General features: G+C 35.7%; 4 protein-coding genes across 4 annotated transcripts; 3 read left to right on the top strand and 1 right to left on the bottom strand.

Annotated features, from left to right (window-relative positions):
• The first annotated feature begins 717 nt into the window (after positions 1–717).
• Positions 718–11,722, top strand: LOC147292003 (replication protein A 70 kDa DNA-binding subunit B-like). Its single transcript, XM_086236106.1, has 11 exons — positions 718–793; positions 6,136–6,291; positions 7,048–7,321; positions 7,457–7,556; positions 7,640–7,764; positions 7,857–7,935; positions 8,023–8,155; positions 9,220–9,383; positions 9,842–10,342; positions 10,463–10,591; positions 11,295–11,722. Exons 2-11 carry the CDS (start codon positions 6,148–6,150, stop codon positions 11,443–11,445), a joined length of 1,800 nt encoding a protein of 599 aa, XP_086092232.1. The 5' UTR covers positions 718–793; positions 6,136–6,147; the 3' UTR covers positions 11,446–11,722.
• Positions 1,782–3,098, top strand: LOC147292005 (uncharacterized). The gene has a single exon (XM_086236616.1). It carries the CDS (start codon positions 1,918–1,920, stop codon positions 3,064–3,066), a length of 1,149 nt encoding a protein of 382 aa, XP_086092742.1. The 5' UTR covers positions 1,782–1,917; the 3' UTR covers positions 3,067–3,098.
• LOC147292004 (uncharacterized) lies at positions 3,288–6,109 on the top strand (the record flags this gene model as incomplete). The annotated part of the gene is made up of 1 exon (XM_086236108.1): positions 3,288–6,109. A coding segment is annotated over exon 1 (2,790 nt), but the record flags the coding sequence as incomplete, so codon positions are not given.
• Positions 11,723–15,211: 3,489 nt separating the features above from the next.
• On the bottom strand, positions 15,212–16,940 carry LOC147292002 (uncharacterized). Its single transcript, XM_086236105.1, is given in 2 exon segments — positions 15,212–16,037; positions 16,039–16,940. Coding segments are annotated over 2 exon segments (1,728 nt in total).
• Between the last annotated feature and the right edge of the window lie 8,344 nt (positions 16,941–25,284).

Raw genomic sequence — 25,284 nt, 5'->3', positions numbered from 1 at the left:
TTCCCATCAACCATTCTTATTTATCTTCCTTAACATTTTTTCTTACTCTGAATCACTGTGTTTTTTTCCATTTCATAGAAGAAAAATATTAACATTTATGCCGGCCCTTCAATTATTTTTGTTTTTTTGAATGTTTGGCTTCCAAATATATAACTTTTATGTCTGTACTTTTTAAATCTTTTATTTCTCTTATATCTAAATTTTCCTTTATTTTTATGTGATTGCTTGATTTTTAACATTCATGTGTATATTTTCTAGGTACTGTTCTCTTAGTTGTTTGAGCTTCATCTTGAGGCTGCGTTGTTGTTCCATTTGTTCTTGCTGCACAAAAAGGTTAGCTTCTGCTACCTGTTTTTTAAATATGTTCGATATGCATTTGTTACTTATCATCTTACATATATTCTGCTCATGAATAAATATGATTTTCCGTTGATTGGTTGTCATATATATCTTCTTTTCAATTTGTAATCTATTTATATGCCTGTCTTTTTTTCCTCCACCTATTTATTGATTGCTTCAGGCTTTTTTCTTTCAATGTCATGGATAAAAACTCTCTTTTTGTTTTTTTAAATGTTTGGCTTTCAAATAAATCAGTTTTAATTGGCTCCCTTATACTTTTATTTGTACACTTTTTAAATCTTTTATTTGTCCTATATCTAAGTTTTACTTTATTTTTATGTGATTGCTTCACTTTGAACATTCATATGTATGTTTTGTAGGTACTGTTGTGTTGGTTGTTTGAGCTTGATCTTCACGCTCTGTTGTTAAGGCATTTGTTGCTGCTGCGCAAAAGGTCACTTTCTGCTGCCTGTTTTTTAAATGTGTTTGATATGCATCTGTTATTTATCATCTTAGATTTCTTCTGCTCATAGATAAATATGAATTTCTTTTCGTTGGTTGTTATATATATCTTCTTTTAAATTTGCAATTTATTTATGTGTCTGTCTTTTTTTTCCTCCAGCTATTTATTGATTGCTTCAGGCTTCTTTCTTTGAATGTGATGAATAAAAAGTCTAGGGTTCGTGCTATGTTTCTCATGTTAGATAGAGATGACTCTCCTCATATTTCAACTGGTCTGCAAGTTGCCACTGAAAATGTCTGTCATGTTCTGTCTACCACTGCCTCTGAATCAAATCCTCCAACTCATAGGAAAAAACACAAGTCTATTAGGAATACAACTTTAACGCATATTAATCCAATTCAGTCAACTACAGAACAGGTCCCTTTCGAACAATTGGACTCTGATTCTCATGCTGTATCCTCTGATCTAAATGTTTTAGATTCTGAACTTCCACCCCTCAACTCTGAATCAAATCCTCCAACTCATGGGAAAAAACACAAATCTATTAGGAATACAACTTTAACGCATATTAATCCAATTCAGCCAACTACAGAACAGGTCCCTTTGGAACAACTGGACTCTGATTCTGATGCTGTATCCTCTGATCTAAATGTTTTAGATTCTGAACTTCCACCCCTCAACTCCGCATTGAATGAAAACACTGCACATCATAGCTATAGGAGCCAATCATTTTATCAGAAGCAAAGACAAAGTATGTTAAGTATTTTATTAAAATTTATTTCAGCATTTCTAGATTATTCTCCTACCAATAATAATACGCATTGATACTCTTTCTTTCTTTTACACTTCTTCTTTCCATAGGAATCATTCACAAATATGTGGATTTTGGAGATAAGGATTATAAGTGCATTTACTGTGGTGCACTTTTTTGGCTGAATGAATCCATTGCTAAAAAATCTATAGACAAACAGCCTTTGTTCACTCTTTGTTGTTTGCAAGGAAAAGTTAAACTTCCAATTACCAAACCAACTCCCAACTTTTTAGACAATTTACTTGATCCGAGCAAAGGCCAAAAAAGCTCAATATTTAGAGACAATATTAGGGCATACAATTCTATGTTTGCATTCACTTCAATGGGAGCCAAAATTGATCATTCGATTAACAATAGGCCAGGTCCTTACATTTTTAAGATTAGTGGGCAGGTTCATCATTTAATGGGGTCATTGTTACCACCGGAGGGTGACTCTCCAAAATTTGCCCAGCTCTATATCTATGATACCTATAATGAAGTTATGAATCGCCTTAATGCAGTTAATCGTAAACAAAATAATTCAAATCTTGATCCAAAAGTTGTTGAAGGCCTTATTAAAATGTTTGACCAATCAAATGACTTGGTAAAATTCTTTAGAACAGTCAGGGATAAATTAGAAAGCACTTCTATTAATGATATGAAAGTCAGAATATTGGGAAAACACTTAGATCATGGCAAACAATATGAAAGCCCAACATCTGATGAAATTGCTGGTCTCATAGTGGGAGATATTGGTCTCTTTGACTCAAATAGAGATATTGTGATAGAAAATCAAAGTGGAGAATTGAAACGAATAACAAAATTAAACCCAAAATTCATGTCTTTACAATATCCTATTCTATTTCCTCATGGTGAAGATGGTTATAGCCCTGATATTAAATGGAATCATGATTTTAAAGGTCATCAGCCAAAAACAGGAAGGGTGCCTATGAGAGCCTTTATAGCCTATCAAATTCAGGAGAGACAATTTGAATTTAGTACACTGTTGAAAGGTGGTAGATTATTTCAACAATTTTTAGTGGATGCCTATGCAACTCTTGAAGAGGATAGATTAGATTTCATTAGAAAAAATCAAAAAAATCTCAGAAGTGAAGTTTATAAAGGCATTTATGATGCAGTTTCAATGGGTCATACAAATGCCACTGATCTAGGACAGCGGATTATATTGCCAACCTCACACATTGGAAGTGCTAGGTATATGATTAATAATTACCAAGATGCTATGGCAATTTGTAGGCATTATGGAAATCCAGATCTTTTTATTACCTTTACTTCCAATGTCAAATGGCCTGAAATTATTAGAGAACTTCTTAGAAAACCTGGCTGCAAACCAGAGGATAGGCCTGATATCATTGCTAGAATATTCAAAATCAAACTAAATGACTTGGTTAGTTACATCAAATCAGGACAACCTTTCGGACCACTTGCAGCAGGTGAATTTCATCAAAGATAATTTATTCTTTGCTGATTTTCTACCTTTTTAAATACAAATTTAATTAATCCTGTCCTTTTTTTCATGTCTGTTGCATCAAACAGAAGTTCATACCATTGAATTTCAAAAAAGAGGCTTGCCTCACTGCCATCTTCTCATTTGGTTAGAACACGATTTCAAGTCATTGTCTGCAGCAGATATTGACTCAATTATCTCAGCTGAATTGCCAGACAAAGCTGTGGATCCAACACTTTATCATATTGTAGATCAGTTCATGATCCATGGTCCATGTGGTCATTTAAATCCTAATTCTCCTTGCATGCGAGCAGGAAAGTGCTCTAAATATTTCCCAAAGCAATACAAAAGTGAAACTGTTTTTGAAACCAGTGGTTTTCCTACATATAGGCGTCGCGATAATCCTAATAGATTTGTGCTCAAAAATGGAATTAAACTTGATAACAGCTTTATAGTGCCTTACAATTCAGAGTTATTGCTAAGATATAATGCTCATATAAATGTTGAACTGTGTTGTCAATCAATGCTCATCAAATATTTATTCAAATACATCAACAAAGGTTCGGATAGAGCTAGGGTAATAATTGAAAACAAGCCACACGATGAAATATTATCCTATCTTAATTGTAGATATATATCACCATATGAAGCTGCATGGAGATTATTTCAATTTCCTATTCACTCTAGACAACCTGCTGTTGAACGATTGCCTATACATCTGCCTTTAAACCAAACTGTTATCTTCGCTGAAGATCAATCACTTGATTCAATTCTTAACCGAGCCACAATTCAAGATACAATGTTAACCAGTTGGTTTCAAGCAAATAAAAACTATCCTCAAGCACGAAACTTATCTTATTCAGAATTTCCTTCTAAATTTGTATGGAATTCTCGCGATAAGATTTGGACACCTAGGAAACAAGGGAAATCTATAGGGAGAATAGCCTATGTACACCCTGCAGCTGGAGAATTATATTACTTGAGAATGCTTTTAAATTCCCATAAAGGTGCCTTTGATTTTGATGATATAAAAACTCTTAATGGCATTAAACACCCATCATATCAGTCTGCATGTAGGTCTTTAGGTCTGTTAGGGGATGATAAGGAATGGATTGAGGCCTTAGAAAATGTTGTCGACACAGCATCATGCTCTGAATTAAGACAATTATTTGTTACGATCATTTTGTTTTGTGATGTAGCAAACCCTGCATTCATTTTCAATGCTCACTGGCAAAATATGTGTGATGATATGTTATATAATCTTAGAAAAACATTTTGTATGCCTAATCTCATTGTGCCACAATCTGAATTACAAAATTCACTTCTGTATGAGCTTGAGCTATTGTTTAATGCATCATCTAGCAGCTTGAAAGATCATAATCTTCCAATTCCTGATGAGCACAGCATGTTACAAATTAGGAACAAATTGTTAAGAGAAGAATTAAATTATGATCTTCATCAATTAGCCAATGAGCATTCTATTTTAATCACTAGACTCAACAAAGAACAAAGACACGTGTATGATTCTGTTATCACTGCCATAAATGAAAAGAAATCTGGTTTGTTTTTTGTTTATGGCCATGGGGGAACTGGAAAGACTTTTTTGTGGCACACAATCATTAATAAAATTAGATCTGAAGGTCAAATTGTTCTAGCTGTTGCTTCATCAGGTATTGCATCATTGCTCTTACCTGGAGGCAGAACAGCTCATTCTAGGTTTCAAATTCCCCTCAATCTCACTGATTCTTCCACATGTCAAATAAAAAAACACACTCATCTGGCTAAATTGATTGAAAAAGCTGCCTTAGTTGTTTGGGATGAAGCACCAATGAATCATAAAGACTGCTTTGAAGCACTAGATAAATCATTATGCGATATTTTATCGGATTTAGATAGTTCAGGTCAACCTGTCCCATTTGGTGGGAAACCTTTTTTACTGGGGGGTGATTTTAGGCAAATACTGCCAGTTATTCCAGGTGGAACAAGGGAAGAAATAATACATGCCACTCTTAACAGTTCATACTTATGGCCCTCTTTCAAAATTTTTTGTTTGAAAGAGAATATGAGGCTGTTAAGAGAGGGGTTAAACATTCAGGAAAGAACAAAACTTGCAGACTTTGCTGCTTGGATACTCAAAATTGGTGATGGTCAAATCTGTGATATAAATGATCCAACAGATGAAGAGGTGTCTTGGGTAGAAATTCCTGCAGATTTATTGATTGACTCATACACAAATCCAATTGAATCAATTTTTTTAGCAGCATACCCAGATTTTCTTACCAACTTTGACAATTATGCTTACTTAAGAGAGAGAGCCATAGTTACACCTAAGAATTCTACTGTCACTGAGATAAATAACTATGCCATCAATTTATTACCAGCGGAAGCCAGAACTTATTTAAGTTCTGATTGTCTATGCTCCACATCTGGAAATTTAGAGAATCTTAGCATGATGTATCCCACAGAATTCCTTAATCAGCTTGAATTCAATGGCTTACCTCCACATACTCTAACTTTAAAAATAGGCATGCCCATCATGTTATTAAGGAACTTAAACCAATCTTCAGGGCTATGTAATGGAACTAGGTTAGTCATAACCCAAATGACTAATAGGGTCATTGAAGCAAAGATACTGACTGGTAGCAACATAGGCCATAAATTCTTTATACCTAGAATCAGCCTCACAGCAACAGAAAAAAAATGGCCTTTCACTTTTAAAAGGCGTCAATTCCCAATTAGACCAAGCTATGCAATGACCATAAATAAGAGCCAAGGACAATCCCTTAAAACAGTTGGTTTATATCTTCCCCAGCCTGTCTTCACCCATGGACAACTATATGTTGCATTGTCTAGGGTTACATCAAGGGAAGGCCTTAAAATAATTATAGACAACAATGGAGAGATGCCAAATAAATACACTAAAAACATTGTCTATAAAGATGTTCTCCAAAATTTAGTTTCAGGTTTCAACTCCTCTCCATGCATATCTAAACATCTCTATATAATTTATACCTATACTTATTTAGCAGAATATATTTCTTCCTTTACTTGCACAAAATATATTTTTTTTTTCAGCCCACTGATGCAATGGATATAAGTCCAATAAGGAGCTTGCAGCCTCATCAAGACAGACTCAGAATTAGAGTTCGGATCTGCAGGACCTGGAGGCCAAAAGTCTTCGGATCTGACCACCAATTTGCTGGTTTAGAGTGCATCTTGGTTGATGCAATGGTAAATAAACTCTCCCCATTAGTTATTCTACTAATATACCTGTTCCTTTAAACAAATCTAATTTAAAAAAACACATTGTTTATACCTAAATGCACATCAAACATACTTTCCCAACACCATTTTTCAATGTAAAAACACCTTGAAAAACTGTTTTCCTCCTAAAAAATTTAACTTAACTAACTAACAATCTGTTTTTCCAAACTATTAGATATGAAAAATCAAATGTTCAAGAACAATGCTCCTGACAACCACCTTATGCTGCTAACATTATCTAAATATCTCAACAAAATTAAACTAACACTGCCCACCCCCATCTTTTTTAATCAAAATTACAACATATAACTAAAGCATCATTTCAACCTTTTAAATAACAAAACTGATATGTAATTATTTCAAATCTTCACAACCACAATTATCTGCTCAAAAAACCTTACACAATCCCTCTACAAATTGTCTCCACATATCAAATATTCAACTAACTACATATTTTTTTTAATACAAAATACTAGGTTTATTAATTTATCAAAATTCATATGGTCCACACATACCATCAGTACTCTAACTAACTTTATATAGCACGGGTACAACTTACTATGCTGTGCACATAACTCATACAAACGAATCAATTCTATGCACCATTTTCTCATATTTCAATATCATCATTCATTTAGTATTTCCATTTTTTAGATTTATGTATTTTGTTCATTGCTGCAATTCTACCATGATTAACTAACCTTATCTTTCTTCTGAAACAAGGGTGATGCAATTCAAGCAACAGTCAAAGAGATTGACTATGATTGTGTCGCTCCAAAGATACAATCTGGAGCTGCCTATGACATCAGCTGCTTTCACACAATCAAAAGCAGATCAGTCTACAAAGTTGTTCCTCATGCTGCTGCTATCATTTTCAACGAGAGAACCATATTCAAGAGATTGACAGTTGTTCAACCAAAAATTCCAGCACACCGTTTTCACCTCATAGATTACAATCAACTATCCCCACGGATAAATACAACCACCATTCTAACAGGTGCTCATCAGAACACATACTTAATCCCATTATTTTCATTAACTTTTTTTATTCTCTTACACCACTCAAATTATAATTACACACTTCCCTTATACACTTTAAACATCTGACTATCATTTTTTCATGCATTGGAAGATGTCATGGGACACATAACTGCAATACAGCATTTGGAACAAAAGATGATTGAGAGAACAAGGTTGGAGAGCAAATGTGAAGTGTATATAGAAAACATCAGGTGCAACCATTAACCAAATCCTTACAAATTTAAGGCTTTTATGATCACCATTAAAATATTTTCTCCTGCATTTATTGTTGCAGCCATCAAACAATTAGAATAACACTGTGGAGCGATGCAGCAAAGAATTTTGATCATGCTACTATAGAACAGTTGCCGCCACCAACTTTTATCGTTTTCACAAGCGTCAAAGTGAAAGAATATCAAGGTAACTGATACCTTTTCTCAACTTCCTGTTATTTGCATCTCCAATATTCATTACAAAAACTCTCTAATCTTTCTTTTAACCATGCACAAGAAAACCTGTTCTTAGCAGCACTAACTCAACCCTGTATTTCGTCAATCCACCAATACCAGAACTAGAATCCTACAAGATTGCGTAAGATTTTTAAAACTTTTTCAATATACGAATTGTACTTTTGTAATATAACTCTCTAATTCAATCTTTTTCACAACAACAATTCAGTTTCAAAGATGATGCAGTGGCTATCAAAGTACTTCCACCTTCAGCAATGGTACAGCTTCCTTATCAACAATTAAAAGAGAGTCAAAAGGTGGATATAGCCGAATTGAATATACTTGATCCAGATTTGCACAAGGTAATGCACATTCGCAACAAAATCTTATAACCATCTACAATTTTTTTATTCTTTTGATTATCAGCCACAAACTCTCAATTGTTTCACATTTTTGACACGATTATTATAATATACTCTTTCATGATATCATAACTTACACACTTTTACTGGTTTGGCATCTTTAGTGATGTTCACATGTCTTCTTGCCTTTGTGAAATATAAAGTCTCTAAATATCTGCTCACTACCTAACTACATTGCTTTACACTGGTTACCAGCAATACATACCCATTCTAACAAACTAATTAATCACAAGCACTTGCACAATACAAACCTTCTCAAACTGACCATCCTATACCTGCACCAAATTCAGCTTACTAAACAATGCTTACACAGACCTATCTATACCAATTAACTACAGATATTAATATTAACTAACTGCCACCTAACAACTAAAGTCCTTATAAAATAACTATAACTTATACATTAGCAACATAAACATAAAATGCTTATAATCAGCTACTATATTTCCACAAAATGAAACATTGAATATAACATCCTTATAATTATGGAACATCAATTTTTACATCAAATGATTACAAACTTTTTCTAAAACCTGTATTCCACAATTAACTATAAAATGCTTACAAATAATCAAAAAATGTTTACACTGATTCAATTTGTTTTTAATGTTTTCACTGATACCAAAAACTTTCTACCCATTCTCCACAAACTCAAGCATTTCTACACAACTAAAACCATTAACTTTGGTGCTTCATATAATATGCTAAACAAAAGTTTTATTCAAATTATTCTGCATTTAAACTATTTATAATCCTGTATATCTGTTGCTTAACATAAACCACCACAAATCAAAATCTCCTCTCAATTAAACCATTATCAAATTGTCTATTTTTTGTTATACACTTCATATAATTTACTTAAACAACCAATTTTCCTAATTCCATCATCATTATCATTTATGCACATCTTTATCATAACAAATAGATCAGGTCATACATTTTAAATCTTTCATTTCATGTGAACATCTTCAATAGCCTGATTATGTATTTCCAACAACTTATAGGACAAACTGATTATCTGCCGTGCAACCATCACACGGTTCAACACAAATGCTGGATGGTGGTACAGAGCATGTCCAACTTGCCACAAACAAGTCAAGCCTTCACCTCAAAGTGATGAACTCATTTGTCCAAGACATGGCACCCTCAGCACACTTCCTATTCCTTGGTAACCAATTTTTTTTTCTTTCTTTTTGCCTTTACCAAACTATTATAGACTGTATGCTTCACAGAATATAATCACTCTGTATGATTGTTAGTGGTACATCAAATGCATTCATACAAAATAGCATGCATGCTACACATTTACTAAATCTATATTTACCATCTATAATACACATCCATAATCACTATTTTCATCAATAACAAATCCCTTAACACACACCTTACATAATTAAAGTATATATAATCACTTTTCTGCATGCACTTCATCTCTATTAAGAAATAAACATAATATTAGCAAAATACAATGTTTAAGTTTCAGACCTAATAACATTTCCACAACTACAAACAATCACATAAAAATTAAATGCATCTATATACCACCAATAGAATATCTTTAACCTTCTTATACTTTCTTAACTTGCATTCATCAATTGAACATGGCTGCTGGCATTCAAAATACAGGTTCAAGGTCAGCTTCGCAATTGCAGATGCAACTAACACAACCAGTGTTATCATAATTGGAGACCCCGCTGAACAACTCTTTGGAATATCATGCTTCAGCTTGGTTGTTGAAAAAGGCTTTAGTGACCAGAGTCAATTCCCAGATCAGATCCTTCGTCTTAGAGGCCAAACTAAAAATTTCCAGATCAGGTTTGGCAGCATGAAAAATGATTTCAAAAGAAATGACCTTCTCATCCACACTGTTTTTGATGATGAACCCCAAGTCCTTGAACAAGCCTCTCTTCCCACAGATCAACAGATGGTTATACATGCAGTGGAAGAAATGAACCAAACAAATCTTCTTTCCACCCCATCACCTACTTTCAAAAAATTCCCACCAAAAACACCTTCTGGTTCATCAAGGACTTCCACAAAATACCCCACTCTCCCATCACCCAAAAAAGCTGCAGTCAAAAGGGCTCTTTTCACTTCTCTAATGAATGTGAGGAAAAAATTCAAAAGGTACCCAATCTCTAAAACCTCTAACCCCTCATCCTAATACTATTCAAGTTATAACACATTTCTCTGAATTCTAACATGCATTCATTTTTTCCCTGTTGTTCCAAAAACCATCTCCAATAGAGAAGCAGCAATTGAAGAAATCACTGGCGCAGGGACAGCTACAAATCCAACACCCACAGGGGACATTTCAAGCCCAGATGACATCCCTCTCGTGGCCTTCAAAAAAAAAACAGCCAAAATCACAGCCAGGTATAACCCATGCTCAGATGATGAGTTAGAATAGGGTTGATCACAACTGCATACTTACACAATTTTTGATACGATATTATCACATTCAAATGAACCCAACTAAAAGCTACACTTCGTAGCCATAAATTGCTTGGTACAAAAAGTCATCTTATTAATCAGCAACCATGGTTTTTTAATACTTTTGATGCCGTGCAGAAATTGGGTTATTTCTTTTTCAAGCAATGCTAAATAGTTTTCCAATTCACTGCATGAAGAATACTTGAATTTGAAAGAAAATGTTTTTTACAAAGCATCAGCAAACAAAATAAACTTGGGCTATCTATATATAAAATCAAGTATATACTCTGCATCTTATATTCTCATAAGCTTTTCATGGTTGAGACTTGAGAGACAAAACTAATGAAAATGAAGTTTATTGAGCCCTTGACTGACATATCATAATGTATCAATTTGACCAAACATATATTCTTACCTGCATTCTTCATTTTGTTTCATCTTATACATATTGCAGTCAACCATCAATTTTAACATTCATTCTATCATCCTCATCATTTAATAATCATATATAATTTCTTTTACCTAAAAACAAATCACACAACAAACAAAAAATACTATTAATATCTGCTCTTCATTCCCTTCTTTCTTAACTTTAACCTAACATCTTCCAATTTCTAACACTTTGTATACTCATCCAAAAATGCAGCACAGCAGAAAAAATCCCCTCAACAGAAGCTAACAGAGGAGACAAAAGCCCCACAACAAAAGAAGAAAAAACACATGCTGAACATCTCCCCTTGCAACCAACCAACCCTCAAGAGAAAGCAAGCGAAGACAAGTCACCGGGCACAATTTGACTCCATTCTCAGTGACCATAAATGCCTTTTTTGAACAATCAACCACTACACATCCCTTTATGTTTTGTTTAACATCACAAAGATTCCTCACATGTATTGTAATATTTTTTGAATCCTGTTTGCACTTTTAAGATATCACCAATATCTTAAAACAACAAACAGCCATGCCTGCGGATGAAAGGCACTTAAACACAGCCTATGAAAAGCACTTATATTTTGAATTATCAGACACGCAACAACTCATGATATATTTACAATGTTCATAACTCTTTTAACATCTCATTACAACCTTAACAAAGCAAACACATCTCTCTTTAAAACGTTTTAACAATTGTTGTTACCCGCGGCAACGCGCGGGCATAAATTCTAGTAATTTCTAATTTATTTAAGTTTTTAGGTCTGTTGAACAAAATTTGTAAATAAATAATAAATATTACCCAACATAATTTCACCCAAATTCATTTATGGAAGGAGGGTTTTATTATTTTGGGTACAACCCATTCAAGATGGAGTACATCTCTTAATTACAGTCCCTTGACTCAAGGGAATACCCTTTGATTCCAATTGCAATGAAACCAACGGATCATCTTGCAAGTGTTTGGATTTCCAATAGGTAAACGACCCATTGAAATAGAATTTATTTGTGATTGCGGTTGCACCTATATTTTAGGTTGCCTACGTACCCATTGCAGGATCAAACCACACGTAATTCTGAGGTTTTAGGATTTAAATGGGTGGATGACCCACTTAAAAGATTTGTGTAATTTGGGTAGGGTTTAGAGCCCTTGGATTTGATTTGAGAAATTAATTCAGGGACTTTTGTGTATAGAACTAATTTCTGAAGAATTTAGACGGATTTGATTTGGTGTGAAATTAATTCAAAGAAACTTGTATGAATTAATTCCTAAGGGAATTTAGAGAATTTTGTGAATGCGGTTGAGTGTGAATTTCGCTCACACTGCCTACGTACCCATGATGGGATCAAACCGGACGTAGTTCGGTGAAGAATTTGAGTTGGTTGGCTTTATGCCACTTTGGGGTTGAATTAAGAATTTGGATTTGAGAAATTTGATTTTGTACCAATTTAAGAGAGATGGTTTTGTACCATTTGAGAAAGGTGGTTTTGTACCAATTTGAGAGTTGTGTTTAGGAACTGAAGAAAATGGACCCATTAATATTTTTGTATCACTTATTTGTTAAATGACACATTTATTTTTCAATGGGCTAACATTTGAGAGAGAGAGAGATCTGGTAGATTTATTTTTTGGTGGACTAGAGATAAGCCCAAACTCATTGCTGCCAGATAAAGTTCGCACTTATGGGACCTATTCCCTCAACATTTCCGCTCATAATAAATTCATTGGAAATAAACAATTGCATGCAGTCATGTTTTCTCTAGATTGGGGTCTCCACAATTTAGAAAGGAATAATAATCCTTATCCTACGAAATTGGGAAGAGAAGTCCCAATTCTATTAGACTTGGGAAAGCCATCTCTATTTAAAAGACTGCCCAGGCTTTTGAAGAAGCAACAACATATGTCGTAGCCACCCACATCAGTTTTTAGCTTTCTGCAGACGAGCACCCAAACAGGTTCATCATCCCTTTCTTTTTGCTTAATATATGGCGACATCTATTTTTTATTTTTTTACTGAACTTTTTTTATCTTGGTGAAAGTAGCAGTAGATATCACAACACCATTCTTTTCCATGATTATCTGACTTCTTTTTTTTTTTTTGCGTGTGTAGAGCCAAAGTAATCATATGTTGGTTGTTTGACTTGACTTAACAACAAGGATAAGTCCAAAAAAGGTAGTCAAAACTTACTTTTCCTCCTCTTTGATACATGGCTAATATACTAACCACATATTTCTTTTTAGCAGCAGGTATCACGTGAGACCAATATACATCCCTCCACCATTTTTTTTATACATTTTTTTTTTCTTATTCTACATATCAAATCAAGGAAACTGCTACAGCTTTTTTTATCTTGTAGTTGCAGTTTCATTTTACTCACTAACCAAATCATATTCCCTTTTTTTCTTTTTTTATAGATTTGGATTGGAAGCAGCACTCTTTTTAGACAGGAATCCGAGAGGTACAGTCAAAAGGTGATGATCTTGTTTGGAAGCTTTCTCTTATATCAAACAGATAGACATTGGCTATATGTATATTTTCTAAAATTGATTGCTTTGTGCCGGGAGTGATCAAGGTGCATGAGGACCATTCTTTTCCTTTGTAGCGAACAAAACAAAACAGGAAACCTCCTTATTCTTTAAGGCTCCAAATCTAAAGGTCGGCATTTTTCGTTTGAAGAAATAAACAATTTTTGTTTACTTCAACTCTTTTATTGCCATTAATTTTTTTAAAAAACTAACCCTTTATTTTGTTTCCTTGCAGGTAAACTTAATATCCTCCTAATCAGCAGACCGACTGCACCTCTTTCTTTTGAAACTCAATATACCATGGATTCGGCAGAATCCACTCGGTATTTGAGGTACATGGATTCATCAGAATCCTTTATAGTTTCAGCCGAAACCAAATGAGAGATGGATTCAGTCGAATCCTTTGTTGAATTTTTTTGTGGTTTCAGCCGAAACCAAATGGGAGATGGATTCAGCCGAATCCTTTGTTGAATTTTTTTTGTGGTTTCAGTTGAAACCGATTACAAGAGAATGGATTCAGCCGAATCCTTGATAAACTTTGTGGTTTCAGCCGAAACCAAATTGAAAGGAGCCATGAAAAGAAATGTCGTCTACCTAGTGATAGCGAAGCTTTGGCGGATGCACGTTCCTCTGCTTCTTTCTTAGAGAACTCACCTTTTTCTGCAGCCTTTCGGTGTCCTTCCTCCTCTTTCTCTTTTCTATTTTTCTGAATCCCTTATGCTCTATTTATAGAGTCCATGGGAAGTCCAAGTGATGAGATCAGATGGAGATGAGATAACTCTCTCCATTTAAATTTAAACTTATCAGATAAGAGATAATTAAGCTTTCAGATAAATCCACATTATCTCACTTTTCAATTGGTTTTCCTTTGAAATTAATGTGGCACATGGTATATGGGGATCTTATCTCAACCTCAACCTTTTTTTTTTTTTTTAAATTTTTTTATGGTTCAACAGATGCCCCCTCAAGCATCGTGCGTGGAACGGCTTTGCACTTGCGAGGCTTGAAATTTCTTCTTTTGAGATCCATTTATAAAGACACACTTAAGACTTCTTTGCAACTTGTCCATAACATAAATGGAAGACTTTGTAGTACACAGCAGTTTAGTTACGTGTAGATACTATTGGTGGAGAAAAGTGAATTTTGAGATTTTACGGCTGCATCTAGCTTTTGAGGCTAAATTGCCTACGTACCCTTTTAAGGGATCAAGCCATACGTAGTTCACCCCTTTTGATTTGGGGAAGAAAAAATTTTTTTTTTTTTTTTGTTGGTGGCTGCATCTAGTTTTTTAAGACTAGATTGCCTACTTACCCCTTTGGAGGGATCAAGCCAGCCGTAGTTCAAAAGAGAGTTTTTTTTTTTTTCTTTGTGCCTTAATTATTGCTTGAGCTGCCCTTTTGGATTTTTAGCTCAACAAGCCTTTTTTTTTTTTTTTTTTTTTTTTTTTTTTATAAGCTCAACCCTAACTTTTGCTTGGACCGTCCTTTCGGGTTTTCAAAGCAACGGGTTTGCTCTAACTTTTACCTAGACCGCCCTTTCGGGTTTTCAGCCTAGCGAGCTTTTTTTTTTTTTTTTTTTTTCTTTTTCTTTTGAAACATGTGGCTTTAAGTTAAATCCACCACTATCTCATTGTTGTCGATCATCTCTTGGATTATATCCTTGAGAACATTGCAATCCTTTGTAGGATGGCCAGTAACTTGATGATACCGACAATATCCGGAGCTATTTGCCTTCTTCGCTTCATTCGGTCGTTTTGGCTCGGGAAGCTTGATAGCTTTGGCTTTGAGAAGCTCAAAGAATATTTCCTCGACATCCTCTTCGTCAAAGGTGAATTTGGCTTCTTTCTTTTCTTTGAGCATTAGCTCCCTTGGTTCCTCTTTTCCTTTGCCTCTATCAGACTTTTTGTCAATTTCAGCAAATGTAGCCATTGACTCGGTCTCCTCCTCACTCTCAGTTGTCTCATGTCTTGAGTACACCTCTTGGGTTATGGTTTTCTGGCGCGCAATTTGTTTTTCAACGTTGCATGCCTTTGAGACTAATGCATCAAACGTTTGGGGTTCTCGAGCGCAGACAAATGACGCTATCTCAGGCAAGAGATTACTTGAACAAATTTGTACTGCAGATTGTTCACTTAATTTCTCTATGTATTGAACATTAAGGCTTCTCCATCTGGTAATGAACTCATTGACATTCTCATAGGGACCTTGCCTAGCTTTAGTCAAGTCAAGAAGTGTGACTTTTTTCTTGGCGTTGACAAATTGAGCTAGAAATGCTTTTTGCATGTCTTCCCATGTGTGAATGGAATGTGGTGGTAAATGAGTATACCAGGTGAAAGCTGATCCTTTGAGCGACTGAACAAATTGCCTTATGAGCAAGGCATCTGACCGTGAAGTCTCCCCACAAGCTTAATAGAAATGAGCTAGATGTTCAAGGGGAGCCGTTTATCCCATCAAACTTATCAAAGATTGGTTTGTGATAGTTTTTGGGGAATGGGCATGCATCGTAGTGGTCTGGGTAAGGTTTCAAGTACCCAAGAATTGGTGGATTTTGGGACATTAGAGCTTTCCGGATTCCTTCAGCTACCATTGTCTCCATGTCCTTTTGAGTGAGCGGACCTGTGGAACACTGTCCCTTTTCCGATTTTCCACTATTGTGAACATTAACCTTGGCTAATTTAGCAGTCAATCTTGCTATTTCTGCATCATGTTCAGCCTTCAATTTCGCCATTTCTACCTCTTTTTCAGCAATCTTTCTTTGCAATTCTTGATTTTGTTTCTCAATACTCGTTGCGCTAATAACCATGACTGACATGTACTCAAATTTTACGTCCTCATTTGTCTTGGACACATGAGACTGGGTTGTTGATTTCTTTAGAGTTTCCTCTTCTTGAAAGAAAGACTCAGCGTTTGCATACAAAGGATTGGAAGACCGTGTTGGGTCTTCATCTTCAGAGGTATCATTTGGGATCGACATATCCTCTGGGTACCCATATGACATCGCCCAAACCCATGCAGGAATGATGGGGACTAGGTGGGGTCTTGGCTCGACTTGGGACTCAAGAAATGCCCCCTTCATCGGGTCCACAAACTCGTTCATTGTTGACTGCCCCCATGGGTATGGTCCTTGAACATCTCTACCATGCCCCATGTGTGGGTCGATAGAATGTGAACCAAAATCTTGTACTTGGGATTGGGCACTTGTGTCAATGATGTCTTTTTTTATGGGTGGTGGAAGTGTTGTTGTAGCTTCCATTAATGCTTGTTGTGTAGATTTGAGGGTCTCGGCCTTTCGACTTGTTGGAACCTCCTCTTCTTCTTTGCTGGAAATTATCATGGTTGACTCTGTAATGGTCAAGTTGATTGGTATAGACCCAATCAAAATTTGGGCAGTCTTGGTGACTATGTGACTTTTGGCCTTGCTGGCTTTGGCTGTGGTGGATGTTGCTCCAACAGCTACTTTTCAAATGGCTTTAGCAACCTCCACAGCACTAGCTTTTGTGGCTTTCTTCCTTAGAGCTCTTGCCATCCGCTTCTTTGAAGTTTTGGTGGCGTTCTTTGATGAAGTCCTTACTTGTTGGGTCTTGGTGACCTTAGCTTTGACTCCAGCATTTAGCCTTGGAACGTTGCTTGAAAATGGTGCTTGATCAATGTGGTACGGTAACCAGCACGTTTCGAGCATCCGCTCTCTGTTTGAGAGGCTGAGAGCTCATGGAAGTAGATTGAGACTTGTGGTGCCATTTGATCTATCTCTTGTCTCCTTTGAATTTCCTAAGAGACAAAATGCAATATAAAGGATTAGTTCCATTATATTGGAGATGAAAGGGAGAATGGGTCCCACTGGGCGTGCCAAAAATTATGTTGAACAAAATTTGTAAATAAATAATAAATATTACCCAACATAATTTCACCCAAATTCATTTATGGAAGGAGGGTTTTATTATTTTGGGTACGACCCATTCAAGATGGAGTGCATCTCTTAATTACAGTCCCTTGACTCAAGGGAATACCCTTTGATTCCAATTGCAATGAAACCAACAGATCATCTTGCAAGTGTTTGGATTTCCAATAGGTAAACGACCCATTGAAATAGAATTTATTTGTGATTGCGGTTGCACCTGTATTTTAGGTTGCCTACGTACCCATTGCAGGATCAAACCACACGTAGTTCCGAGGTTTTAGGATTTAAATGGGTGAATGACCCACTTAAAAGATTTGTGTAATTTGGGTAGGGTTTAGAGCCCTTGGATTTGATTTGAGAAATTAATTCAGAGACTTTTGTGTATAGAACTAATTTCTGGAGAATTTAGACGGATTTGATTTGGTGCGAAATTAATTCAAAGAAACTTGTATGAATTAATTCCTAAGGGAATTTAGAGAATTTTGTGAATGCGGTTGAGTGTGAATTTCGCTCACACTGCCTACGTACCCATGATGGGATCAAACCGGACGTAGTTCGGTGAAGAATTTGAGTTGGTTGGCTTTGTGCCACTTTGGGGTTGAATTAAGAATTTGGATTTGAGAAATTTGGTTTTGTACCAATTTAAGAGAGATGGTTTTGTACCATTTGAGAAAGGTGGTTTTGTACCAATTTGAGAGTTTAAATTTGGAGTTTGGATTTGGTTTCAGTTTTGTACCGATTGAGAGAATTGGTTTTGTACCAATTTGAGAGTTTGAATTTGAGATTGGAGGAAAATGTGCCCATTAATATTTTTGTATCATTTATTTGTTAAATGACACATTTTTTATAATGGGCTAACATAAATTTGGTTATATGCCCACTAATATTTTTATATCAATTACTTTATTAATTGATACGTTTCCTATTCTTTAATGGGCAATAAAAATTTAGGGAGAGGTCCATTGGACTTTGTTTGATTTTTATACCAATTACTTGTTATTTGATATATTGGTTTGTAAATTGGGAACTCAATTGGTTTTATCCCATTAACTTTGGCTGTCAATATTTTCACCAATAAATTGTTTACTGGAGCTTTGACATAGGCTGGGTTTATTGACCACAAGATTTCAGGTGATAACTTTTGCCTCATTAAAAGAAATGCTAGACATTTATAACATTTCAAATATTAATGGGTTTTGGAATGGCCTCCACGTTTTGTAATCAAGAGGCCTAGTGGAGTGAAACCAATACAAGTCTACTGCCTTTTTATTTGCTAAGCCACTTGTTTAGGTGGGGCAAGCTTGGGAACCTTGCATAGACCATCCTTTGTCCTTTGTTCTCTCCACTTCTTCTTTATCATGGACTGAAAGTTTGGTCCTTTCAAAGCTTTTGGCTATTGTCCATTGCAATGGGTGGTCAAACACTATTTTTTCATTTCCTCTGAATTAGTGGCAGCAAGAATAAAAGAGTACTTGAAAAACATCAAACTTAGGAGGCTGCATTTCATAGCTCTTTCCTTTATCCTGAAGCTTCAAGACTTGAGAGCTTCACTTTGATGGGCCACGATCATCTTTGCTTCCAGATGCAACTTGTGCCGACTTCTCTGCAAGTCTGGAACTTAGTCCCATATTTTTTATTGGTTTCCCTCTTCTCTTTATCCTCTCTTTATTTCATAAGTTTGATACAAAAGGATGGAGGCTTGCTACATGCGTGAGGCTTGGTGCAGCAAGATTGTTTTGTTTCTTCCTTTTCTTTTGGTGGAGAAGCACATTTGGCTTTTGCTGGCAAAGTGCAGCATCATTTTATTTTCCTTTTGAAACCCAACACACCATGGCTTCGGATGACTCTATTTGGTGCTTGAGATATCTGGATTCAGCAGAATTCTTTATGGTTTCAGTCTGGTTTCAGCCGAAACCAAATTGGATATGGATTCAACCGAATCCTTTGATGAATTTTTGTGATTTTAGCCAAAACCGATTGGAAGAGGATGGATTCAGCCGAATCCTTTTATGAACTCTCGTGGTTTCAGCCGAAACCAATTAAGAGAAAATGAAATTAAGCTTTTGTGGTTTCAGCCGAAACCAATTGGAGAAAACTGAAAGGAACAAAAATTAAAGGAAGTGTCGTCTACCTAACTAGCAAAGCTTTGGTGATGGCAGACACACATTCCTCTTCTTCCTGCAGCCTTTCGGTGTCCTTCCTCCTCTTTCTCTCCTCTATTTTTCTGAATCCCTTATGCTCTATTTATAGAGTCCATAGGAAGTCCAAGTGATGAGATCAGATGGAGATGAGATAACTCTCTCCATTTAAATTTAAACTCATCAGATAAGAGATAATTAAGCTTTCAGATAAATCCACATTATCTCACTTTTCAATTAGTTTTCCTTTGAAATTAATGTGGCACATGGTATATGGGGATCTTATCTCAACCTCAACCTTTATTTTTTTTTTGAATTTTTTTACGGTTCAACAAGGTCACGGCTTGGGTCACCTCTTGGGGGTATCCCAAGGTCACCCCTCCCACCAAAATCACAATTTCGGTAATGCCGGCGCTTGATCGGAACCGTTCACTTTTTAGATCACCTATTATAGATCATCTCTGCAAAAAATCAACTCAATCGGAAATTGTTTGATTATATAACTGTTGTTGATTAAATAGAAAAAATCAACGGTTTGGTCAAAAAATCACTCTTTAATTGAAAACCATCAATTTTTCTACTTAATTGACAATAGTTATATAACCAAACGATTTCCGATTGATTTGATTTTTTGCATAGATGATCTATAATATGTGATCTAAAAAGTGAACAGTCCCGATCATGCGCCGACATTACCGAAATTGTTATTTTGGGGGAAGGGGTGACCCGAATATTTTCCTAAAATTAATCATTGAAGTGAGACTTAAAATATAAACAACTTTAATCTTCGAATTATAATGTAAAATGAGCTTCACAAACAATCACTTATTTACCCAAAAGTGAAGAATCACATATTAAAAAGGACATGTATACTGTCAAGAAAACAAAGTGGAGTGGCCAATTTTTCCTGTCGAACCAGAGTCTTACTCCCAATGTTGCAAGGACAACCGGACTGGTATAACACCGTCTTCCAACCCCACTTTACAAGTTGAATTTTTGACATGCAAATAAATATTTCATAAAAGTATTTTTGGAACTAGTTAAAATTAAATACTAAATTTAATTGTTATTGTTTTTTTTATTTTAGTAAATGTCAAAAAACCCCATTTATAATATTAAAAAGTCCTACAATTTAAAGGAATTTCAATTCGGTCCAATTTTTAGTCAAGCATTCGAATGCTAATAACAGAAGCTTGTTATGAGTAGTTTTAAACCCAGAAATTGGCCTAAAACATTTACACAATTACACAAAGTCACAAACCCTTGCAACTTAAGAAAATAAGTTAAATAACTATACCATTAAAACGTTTAAACATACTTATCATTAATTCATTACAATATCAGTTTGTTGAAACTTCAAATTACAAACTATTATCAAAATAAAAATATAGTAATATACATAACTAAATAAAACTTGCCAACAACAAGCATGCCAAGCAGTATTCTCAATTTCTCATCAGCAAGCAAGCAAGTTAAGCAACCATAAAAATATAGTAATATACATAACTAAATAAAACTTGCCAACAACAAGCATGCCAAGCAGTATTCTCAATTTCTCATCAGCAAGCAAGCAAGTTAAGCAACCATTCACAAAAATGTGACCTTCACCAGCAAGCAACCATTGACCATTCACTAAGATTGGCAGGAACCTAACCTTCATCAGCTATCAACAAATTAAGTTTTTACTATCAGCAACATTCAATAAAAATCATGAGCAGGAACATTCAAGAAAATGCATATCAGCTACAATATTATTGCATACCTTGAGCAGCAACATTCAGCAGTAACTAAACTTCATGCTACTGTTGTTGTCGAGTGTTGTGAACTAGTGCCCATTGCAAAAAGAAATCAAAGGCATTAAAGTTTAAAGTTTAAACAATCAATCAACAACAAAAAATGCAAGCTATAAACAGCAGGATACAAGAATGTAAGAAACCAAAAATGCAAGCTATAAACAAATAAAGTGATAAACTATTAAACTTAGTAACTTACTGTATTGAGTGGATTCTAAATCTTCAAGTTCCTTGTAGAATTCCACTTCCTCATCAGTTGGCTCTTTGTAGAAATTGAAATCTTCAACTCTAAGCCAATCACTAGTACACACTAGTGCCTCTACCATTTTGGGAGTCAAGGAAGCTCTAAAGGGATCTACAATTCTCCTACCCAAGCTAAAAGCGTTTTCACTAGCTACTGTTGAAGTTGGAATTGAGAATATATCTTTCGCAACCTTAGCAAGTGTTGGATACCAAGATTGATTCACCTTCCACCAATCTAAGAAATCAAAGGCATGGTTTTCTAATTTTTCAAAAGGGTCACTGAAATACTTATCAACCTCATTGCTAATCTATGCTGCTTCTTCGTCCATTCTTTTCCTTTTGAGTTTCAACTCAAGTCTTGAAAGTCCACTTTCTGGTGCTACAGGCTGGCTGGAAGTTGGAGGCACTGGGACACTGCTGCTGTCTGCCCCTTTGTACTCATTATACAGATTCAACAAGCACTTTTTAATCTCACCAACAACCTGTGAGATCTTTTTAGCATCTGCCCCAGTCTCCTCAAACACTGTTTTGATGGCTTCAAGTTTGTATCTAGGGTCTAGGACATGGGAAACAAAAACCAATTTGTTCAAGCCCTCAAAACTACCCCAATACTTATTGAACTTGGTCAGCATGGATTCTGCCATCTTCATCAAAACCAGATTACTATACATTTGAGTTTTTTCTATGATTTCTCTTTGCAACTCAGATAACACAACAAACAATAGATGAGAAGTAGCAGTTTTGGTTGCACTTAAGGTCAATGTAGCATCATAAAGTTTTTTCAAAAAATGAACAAATGCATCTGCTTTCTCTCAATCTTCATCACTTGGGGGCCCCACCCTCTTCTTGCCACCACCCTCTTTCTCATTAAAATAATTCACAAAAGAAGCATTCTCCTCTGCCATTTTTTTAAACACCAATTTAAACTTGGCAACCCCATCTAGCATCTTATAGGTGGAATTCCACCTTGTTACAACATCCATGGGCACATTGCTCATTGCCCCCTTCTTCAACAACACACAATACTCCCTAAACTTGTCTAACCTTGCAGGACTTGAGTGAATGTATTTGGCACAGTTTCTGATTCCCTCTATTGAGCCAGCCAGCTCCTTCAACCCATCCTTAACTATAAGATTTGAGTATGTGACAAGCACATCTCATATGCAAATACATCCCATCAAACATCAAAGAATTCATCTCCTTCAATCTCTTGGCCATGTATTCTACAACCCCATTATTGGCAGAAGCATTATCAACTGTAATGCTAAAGATCTTTTCAATCCTCCAACCTCTCAAACAACTCCCCAAACACCTCCCTATGTCCTCACCTTTGTGACTTGTGATCATTGTGAAATTAATTATCCTTTTGTGTAATTTCCACTCACTGTCCATAAAATGGGCAGTGACCACCATATAGTTAATGTTTTGGACACTTGTCCAGGTATCAGTGGTGATACTAACCCTTTGATCACCTATAACACTCATAATTTTAGCCTTCTCTAAATTGAATAAGTCTAAGACAATTGTAGCAACCTTCTTCCTATCAGGTGTCTTAAACTTGGGACATAAGCCAGATATATGTCCTTAAAACCAACTCCCTCAACCACCCTAAAAGGCATTTCATCCCTTATCACCCACCTAACAACCTTGTCATCATGCCTTTTTTGATTAAATGTATGGGGAACCAATGGAGCCCCCATACCGTCTTGTGTTAGAGTGGATTGGCCTTTAGGAAGAACATTCCCCTTGTAACTAGGATTGTTTGGACACTTTTTCTCTATGTGATTCCTAATACCAGTTGTCCCATTGTGCTTGGCATGGGCAGGCATTTCATGTTTGCAAGTGTTGCAAACAGCCCAAGGATACATGACCCCTTTTGCATTTTGCTTGGTAACTTTGGTGCAATATGACCACACATCAGAACCCCTACTCTTCTTAGTCATCACTGGTTCAGACTCTCCTTGTTCATCTTGGGGTTCAGGTTGGTTACTTTCTAGTTGGAGTGTGGGTGTAGGACCTATAGGTGGAGGTATTTGTGTTGTTTGGGGTGGGACGTACTGAGGTTATACTAGGAGCATTTACACTAATACAGGCACCCTGTATGTTTGATTGGTTAGACTCCATCCTAGACTCTATAACAAAAGTACAAAACACAACAGAACATACATTAGTAATTATTTAACTCAACCCTAGACTCTACAACAGAACATAGTCAACATTTATTAATCATCACATATTGGTAGCAAGCATTTGATACATACTAAGCAGATTAATCATGCATTATAATTTATAACTTATATTATAAACAGATTAATTACACATTATAATTTATAACTTATAGTGGTTGCTTATAAATTTATACTTATAAGTTGATAAATTATAGTCTTATACACTTAGCATTCAACAATATCAATATGTATTATGTATTTATGTATACACTCAGGCACTCAACATTCAACAATTGCATACACTCAGCAAGTCAGCATTCAACAATACACTTTAGAAGTTTAGAGTCTTAGACTTAGTAACTCACCACTTCAGCAATGCAGCAAGCGCTCCCCACTTCAGCAAGCACTCAGCAACTAGTTCCTACAATATAAAATTATTCACATTGTCAACAAATCAGCAAGCAATCATAAACATTAAACAATGTGAATTGAAACCTAAAACCCCATAATTTTAAAGTTTAAACCCCAAAAGACCCAATTTCCCAAAACCATGAAACCCTAAAATTCCAAGTCGAACTTTCAATTCATGATTGAATTGAACAAATTTAAACTTTTAAAGTCCAAACACCCCCAATTTTAAACCCCAGAAGCCCCAATTTCCCGAAACCCTAAAACCCCCCTAAAAATTCCAATGTAAAATTTCAATTCATATATCACGAATTGAATTGATTTAAAAGTTTAAAAACCAAAAACCCCCAATTTTAAACCCTAGAAGCCCCAATTTCCCGAAACTCTAAAACCCCCAATTTTAAAAACCCTAAAATTGTAATTCAAAATTTACATGTGGTGGTGGTCTTACCTCTGGTGGTGGTGGCGTTTGGAACTTTGGAGTTTGGATGTTATGGTAGTTAGGGCTGGGTTCGACTTGTGGTGGTCTCAGATGAACAGAAAGAGAAGAGACATAGGGAGATGGGAGAGAGAAAAGACATAGAAAGAGAGAAGAGATATGAGAGAATAGAAGAGAGATGAGAGATGAGAGATGAAAGGTGAGTGGTGGCGTTGAGCAGTGGTGGTGTAGGCTGAGATGGTGGTGGTGTGGTCTGTGGTGTTACACTGTTACTGGTGTAGGCTGAGATCGCAAAGACGAAGAGAGATAGAAGAGAGTCAAGAGAGTGAAGAGACGTCAGAATGAGATGATTTAGATTTTAGGTTTTTTTTTAAGGATCTGGTGGTGTAGGGTGCATGATAAAGATCATGTACCCTACATCCAAAGGTCAATTTTAAATCAAACAAGAAAAAAAAAATAATAAATATATATATAATGTCGGTATCGGTATATTGATGGTTTAGGAATTTCTTTACCGCCTTCGCCACCGCCCCTCCACGGTTCGGTCGGATTATCGAACCGATTAAGCGGTTAGCCCTTGGAACAGTTTAT

The sequence above is a fragment of the Dryas octopetala genome, chromosome 3 (genome assembly GCF_963921425.1).
Source record: "Dryas octopetala chromosome 3, drDryOcto1.1, whole genome shotgun sequence".
NCBI classification, from domain to species: Eukaryota; Viridiplantae; Streptophyta; class Magnoliopsida; order Rosales; family Rosaceae; genus Dryas; species Dryas octopetala.
Note: the sequence above shows the minus strand (reverse complement) of the source record. Positions and strands in the feature narration are given on the sequence as shown.

Excerpts from the sequence above, each read along its gene's own strand:
- LOC147292005 (XM_086236616.1), top strand. The coding sequence starts at position 1,918 with ATGTTTGCATTCACTTCAATGGGAGCCAAAATTGATCATTCGATTAAC.
- LOC147292003 (XM_086236106.1), top strand. The coding sequence starts at position 6,148 with ATGGATATAAGTCCAATAAGGAGCTTGCAGCCTCATCAAGACAGACTC. Across the intron at positions 7,936-8,022 it reads CTAGAATCCTACAAGATTGC|TTTCAAAGATGATGCAGTGG; the intron begins GTAAGATTTTTA and ends ACAACAATTCAG. Across the intron at positions 9,384-9,841 it reads AGCACACTTCCTATTCCTTG|GTTCAAGGTCAGCTTCGCAA; the intron begins GTAACCAATTTT and ends TTCAAAATACAG.